The 7,178-nt window shown below is 37.6% G+C and overlaps 1 protein-coding gene across 1 annotated transcript; it reads right to left on the bottom strand.

Moving 5' to 3' along the window:
* Positions 1-5,456: 5,456 nt before the first annotated feature.
* Positions 5,457-6,610, bottom strand: LOC125857825 (uncharacterized). The gene is given in 2 exon segments (XM_049537477.1): positions 5,457-6,386; positions 6,483-6,610. Coding segments are annotated over 2 exon segments (789 nt in total). The 3' UTR covers positions 5,457-5,725.
* Positions 6,611-7,178: the final 568 nt, after the last annotated feature.

Below are 7,178 nucleotides of genomic sequence, written 5' to 3'. Positions count from 1 at the left end.
GCATAAGAATCTCTGAAGTAATGATCATCCCTAGATTAATTCGCTCTTATGTAATGATTACGCCAAGACAAGCTGCCTTAGAGTGGCGAAAAACGAACTCATTCTAGGATGACATTACAGTTTTGATGATAAAGCCAAACCAGTACCTTGCAGCTACATGCAGGTCCCTTTTCATTATCGAAGCCCCTACCTCTAACCACTTTGGAGAGCCATCACATATAACAGGAGCCAACCAGTTTTTATTCCCTCGAACGACTTAGTCTTCATCCTGTACTAGTGAGGGTCGGCAATATTATTGGTGCATTCTAAGACTGCATTTATCGTAGTGCTATCATACGACACTTTTTTACCCCAGACTACCACGTGATTGACTTGTTTGAATTCAGCTGCTTGCTTCTTTCTTTGTGGAATCAGGTTCCATAAGAGGCATAGAACTCCCAGACTCAATTTGGAATGTACGGGCCACGGGGTTGGGTGAAGATTTGGAACTTGTGAGACTTCAAACAATCCATTATTTCTGGGTACCTGTCAATAACCCCATCCATCGACAAACGTTTTTCCTCAAGAATTGTCCTCAATCCCTCAATCTTTAATCTGTTCATTGACTTAGGTGGAAGACCCTGTACTGGGGGTGCCAGCACCATTGCTTGTTATGGGACTGAAGAAGTAGAAGTGGTAGGCTGAGGGCTTATGATCCTGGACAAATCATTCAACTTTTTAGACCTAAGCTCTACCCTTTGCGCTGCTACAAGCTCATCATCATTTGATGCCATAGTTTGAGGTTTTTGGTGCTCACTCTTACTCTCAGAAGTGGTGAGGTAAGTGTCATAAATGGCATTGCTATCGGAGCCTGCCTCTGGTGATGCAAGTGCTTTGCCTTTACTTTTGCGTTTCCCCCACATTGTGCGGAGTTTTGTGGTCTTGCCCTTGGATGAAGCTGCATCCTCATTTAGTGTAATCCCCTTTGCTTTCCCGTGGGGTGGCATGTTTCGCTCTACAACTTTAGGTCTGGCTATGTCTACAAACGTTGGGAAAAAGTTAGTAAATATTCATATCAAAGCACAAAAAAATTAACTGCAGATAGACTCGTCGATCAAGTCGGTGAGTTGCTCAATCTCTCTGGTGAGCTAAGTCGGGTTTGCCTAAAGGGTTGGCTTAAAATTCTTAGCAAGTTGGCAATGGGAGGTCACTTTTGGTGATTTGCCGATAGCTTTCGGCGAGCCAGAGCTAACCCGTCGAAAGTTCCAGTTCAGCAAGGGTTCAGGGGTACAGACAAAGGGCGAAACAAAAGACGATCGGCGAATCGCCGAGTGCTTTTGGCGACATCAAGCTTCTCGCTGAAAGTTACAGTAGCCAACAACACATATAACCTGAAATTAAAGGCGAGATGGGGACATTAGGCGAATCGTCGAGTGGTTCAGCGAACTCGACCTAGCTCACCAAATGGCCCAACGTGCCTATTTTCAACCCAACTTCTCGAATTTGACCCCGCAACCCCTGAAAACAAAATTAGAACATGCACAAGTTAAATTAAGTTAAGACCCATAGCACCTATCCTCCCGAGATACTCAGATTTCTCCCACTTCTGCCAAACTAGACAAAATGCAAGCAGTACCACAAAAAATTTAAATCAGTTCAATGCACAAGCATACGGGATTTGAAATTAAAATAGGCATTTGCACAATTAGATCTTATCAAAGAGGCTCAGCACACGACAATACAATCATATTATTTGCATACGAGAACAAATAAAAATAAGTTCGGGGCTCATAAGACTAACCTTATTTGCCGATTAAAATGATATTTGAAGTGCTAGGTGGTAATGTAATCCAACTCCAATCACAAATCAACGACCAAAATACTTGGAATGTAAAAGTATTGAAAATACTTCCTAGGTGTGAATTTGCGAAGTTTGAAATCGAGGAAAAATGAAGAGTTCGAAACTTTAAAACCTTTGGCTATTAATAGCCATCCAATTAGCGTCCATTCGATGACGTTAGTCGCAACCGTTGATCCACTCGGCGAGGCATCGAGTGGTTAGTTACCTCGTTGAGTTTTACAGGACCTTCAGTCAAAGAGAAGGTCCAAACGGCGGTTTACATCAGGATCGCCGACCTAGTTGGCGATTCACCACTAATTTCCTGTGCTCGCCGATTGTTGCAGACTCTGATGTGAGAGTTTCTTGACTCTAACGGCGGTCTGGATTGGCGTCGCCAACCTCTTCGGCGATTTGCCGACTGGACTTATGATCGCCAACCTGCACTTTTCGATCACTATCCACACTTCAACCTGCAAAATCGAAACACCATTATTTCTAAAACAAAATTAAAGCATGGGTTGCCTCCTAAACAACGCCTTAGTTAACGTCGTGGAACGATGCAAGTCACCACTTAAACCTCATTATTGGGGTTGAACCTAGTGCAACTAGGTGACCCCGATTGTTCATTTAGGTGGGGCTTAGGAAATACATGACCCAAGAGAGTTTCAATTAGCTGGATAGATCTAGAGTGAGAACCGCTCATCTGATTTAGCACTTCTACATTTTCCTTCATCTCCTCTAACATTCTATCATGCTCATTGAGTTTTTGGAGAATGATTAATAGTGTATCATTAATACACCTACTCTCTTTTTTCGTAGACTTTCTCCGCTCTTGAGGGGGTATGTATCTGCCCTCTTTTTCTTTCGGAACTTCTAGTTCCTCGACTTTTTGTGCCAAGGTATCCATCTGTCTCAACAAAATGACCAAGTGTTGGTTCTTCTCAGCCTCCTTGTTGGTGTTGGCCACAAGATCAAGGAGTTTGGTTGCAGTCTCATAAGAGTATCTTCTAAAATCACCAGGGACAAATTGATCGATTAATCCTTTGTTTCTGGAATTAAGGCTCCTATAGAAGCATTCCAGTAGAACTAGACCGGCAATCTCATGAGTTGGGCATTGTATCAATAGTGTTTTAAACCTCAGCCACGACTCATGAAAAAGTTCTCCTTCTAGCTGCTTGAAGGTCAGGATGCTATCCCTGAACCTTATCATTTCTACCGGGTGGTGCTTCATTGGTTCACCATCTCCACCATGTATACTCATTATTCTGTCTCAACACACAAACAAGCAAGACAAAACTAAAAATTAAGTAAATAAACTACGACTAAGCGGCGAATCAGATCCTTCACTCCTTACGAGCTCGATAACTGAAGACCTCGAAGGTACAAAGTGATGTTTGGCATGTTGTTTGCTTGAGACTGAAGTTAAATTGCTTAGATACGTGTTAACATGTACTCCCTCCGTCCCTTTTTAGTTGTCCACTTTATAAATGGCACACAGATTAAGGCAACAATGATTAGCACAGTGAAGTTACAATTTTACCCTTATGACAACTTTTCACTTCAAAATTACAACCACTTATTTGAATTCAAGTGAAATAAATTGGAGGGAAACAACATACACTTTTATAATTTTCAAGAAGTGTAAATAAGGGTATAATAGGAAAAAATTTGTTGTCCTTTCTTGATTTATCAAAATGGACAACTAAATAGGGACAACTAAAAAAGGAAATATGGACAAGTAAATAGGGACGGAAGGAGTATCTCTTAGGTTAGCTGGTGGGATTATTTTGTTAGATCTCGAATTCAATTATAAAGATATTTATCGTTTATCATAGTAATTGACTTCATTAGTCAGAAATTTTGCTTAAAGTCACCATTTCAATTTTATTTGTGTAACTCTTTCTTGAACTAGAAATTAAATTATATAAAAGTATTACAAAAAAAGGATGGCTTAGTTCAAGTTAAGATCAATAAGAATAAAAAGGTTATTTTTAAGTTGCATTCAGTTTTAAAAAGGAAAAACACAATCATTTACATATCACCAGAACATAATCAACTTTAAAGTCATAAAAGAAGAACTAAATCTAAATTCATGTCCGTAATGTCATTGGTGACATTGGTTTTCTGTAACATCTTATTTAAGGGACAATTTTCTTTTGAGCTCGCGGATCACTTCTTACTCTCTTGTTATTTTGAGAAAGCGCTTCTTGTAATTTTGACACTGGGATGTGCTGCTTTCCCATTTTCTCGATGATGAGTGGTCTTATACCTTCTCTAGAATGCTTACCAATTTCTTCTGATATGAATGCAGAACTCCTCAGTTGTTCTTGAGGTACCCTTGTTTGATTAAGTTGATCGGTCTACCATATACAAAAAATGAATAAATAAGCCAGCTAGTAAGATCAAATACATAAAACATAAGTAGACAACAAGATAGATAATTACAGTTTGTTCTGTCACAAATGAGGAACTGAATTGCCTTGATGCAACATTCTCAATAATAGTGCTTGAAACCTATAATAGAATCACATTTTAGTACTATTAATGTTGATGAGTAGAACTAATTTATGAGATTACTTACTTCTGTTGCATTACTAGGTGTAGAAGAGCCTTCTTTTTCGACTTGCTGATGAATTTGTTGATGTAAAGCTTCAGATTGGTTTTTTCCCATAAGAACTGGGCATTTTCTACTATTATGTCCTATGTTTCCACATGATCCGCACTTCTTTTTTCTGCCTTTTCTTGATGCTTTTAACAAGGTAAGCTTTCTAGAATCTGATTCTTTTTGCGTTGTCTCATCAATTCCTCTCTTCCTCAGTTTTTTGGGTCTACCTGGTTGTGCCTTATATGGGGGGCAATGGTGGTTTTATCCCTGCCTTAGGCCATTGATCAAAGCTGACAATTGGCAATATAGATGGGTTATAACTCTTCATGTAATGCTCAACTGTATAGCATTCATGAACATACATTTCAGGCTCATCCTTTTTAACCCATATAGCTGCAATAACATGACTACAAGGTATTTCTGTTAATTCTCATCTCGTACAAGAACATATTTTCTCCTTAAGATCAACAATGAATAGTCTACGATGAATGTCTTCAATTTGATAGTGAAATTGATCATATTTAGTGGCAATACATTCAGCAGCTTTAGCCTTATTTTTCTCTAGCTTCAATATGAAATTTGGACAAATTCTCAGACAATACTTCATCATTTTATCTGTGTTCTTTTAAAGTCTGGACATCATGTAGATCCTAATTGATTCAATCATTGTCCAACTATGCTTGTCTCTTACATGTAGAAGTACAGTACTGAATGACTCACACAGATTATTTAATAACATATCACACTTTGGAAATGAAGAGGAAAAAGCCCTTGATCAGTGAATATGGGGCTTATCAGTGAACCATTAAGGGGCTTTTGAATCTAATTTTCCCATTTCTTCCATATGCTTAAAGAATTCAGCTTCTGTAGTTGCCCTGACAGTTTTCCATAGGACATCTTTCAATGTTTGTCCTTCAAAACCTTCTGTCTTGAAATTGTTGTGCAGATGTCTAACACAAAATTTGTGTGCAACATGTTGCATTGTATCATCAAATATTGAAATTAAACCTTTTTTCTTATCATAAATGAAAGTCCAAGCAAAAGGATTTTGTGAAATGCCTAGATCCTCGTCAAGAAGTGTAAGAAACCAACTCCATAGTTTCTTTAGTTCACCTTCCATTATTGTGAATGCAATAGGATACATGTTGTCGTTTCCATCAATGCCTACTGCTGTCAATAGTTGCCACCCCTGTTGGTTCCCTTTCAAATGGCATCCATCTATTCCTATTATGGGTCGACAACCGGCTAAAAACCCATGTTTACAAGATACAAAACACACATAGAGTCTTAAAAATCTCTTTCTACCATTGACCATTGTCTTTGAATTTTTGTCCCAACTTTAAAATACATGTAGTCCCTGGATTACTCCTCCTCAGCTCAGCACAATAATTCCACAACATCTCAAATTGCTCTTCTTTACTCCCTGTAATTAGATATAATGCCTTACTTTTTGCCATAAAAGCTTGATTTCGTGAAATGGTACAATTAAGAGACCTCATCACATGAGCTTGAAATTCTTTCACTCCCCAATTTGGATTAATTCTAAACTCTTCCACATACTTCTTAGCTAAAAATCCAGAGTCAATAGTCTTGTTATCTCTTTGATTGTCACAGCAATGGTAAGGACCTATTATCTTAATTATGAAAGACTCATCTTGATTAGCCTTTGATGCGAATATGAATCATTTGCAGCTTCACACCTTACAAGTTGCCCTAGACCTTGTACTTTCATTCTTTTTAAATCTGATATCCTTTTTTTGGATCACAACATGCACCTCAATTGCCCATTTGAATTCTTTGCTATTACTGAAAACCATATGAAGTGCAAACTTAAATTTTGAATCCTCCAAATCCCTAGTTGGATTGAAAACAATGGATCTTTTATGATTTTCATCGTCAGAATCTACATGTAAACTCACCAATTCCTCATTTGATGTAGCGAAGTCATCTTCTTGAGTGCCACTGAGAAACATAGCCAACATATTTGAGGTAACTCAATGATCAACATTCTTTCCTTTGGCTTGATTATCTCTACCTTTTCTAGTAACACCAACCCACTCTACAGTAGAGTTGATGGATTTATCAAAATTCATGTCAGCTTCTTCTAAGGAATAATCAAAATCATGAAATGATTCACATTCTTCAGTTGTCGAATCACTCTCATCATTTTTCTCAATTTCATCCATATCTACCAAGCCTTCTTCATCATGTAGTACAGGGCCACCCTCGTAATCAACCACATCATGGTATCATTGATCCTCATTTGTGTGCTCGACAAATATCTCCACCTCTTTATTCTCAGGAATTTCATAAAAAAATGTTATATATATCTAAATCAGTTGATAAAAGTCTAATACATATCTCAAAATAAGGTCCAAACTTAAACCAAAATTTCACTTTTCTATCATTGACTTTCAACTTTTTCATACACTGCCTCATCTGAATGATATAATTTTCTTCTCCCTTGAAATAGTCATAATAAGCTATTTGTCCACTAACATAGTCCATCTATGGTTCAAACACCCATGACCGTTATAGTGTAGTTGAATGGTGTACATATCTAGATTTCCACCTTCATCTGCCATGAGAAAAACAAAAGTAGAAGGTATTAGGATTGTTATAATAAATAGAACCAACAAAAAATATGAATTATAATACAAATCCAAATTAGTTTTGAATTTGAATTATGTTGGTTTCAGTTCTTGAAGAATTGAGTTATATGTATGAGATTTTAGGACTATCCAGTTTAATTAT

The sequence above is a fragment of the Solanum stenotomum genome, chromosome 1, assembly GCF_019186545.1.
Source record: "Solanum stenotomum isolate F172 chromosome 1, ASM1918654v1, whole genome shotgun sequence".
NCBI classification, from domain to species: domain Eukaryota; kingdom Viridiplantae; phylum Streptophyta; class Magnoliopsida; order Solanales; family Solanaceae; genus Solanum; species Solanum stenotomum.
The sequence above is the reverse complement of the archived record's forward strand: the minus strand, read 5'-3'. Positions and strand labels throughout refer to the sequence as shown.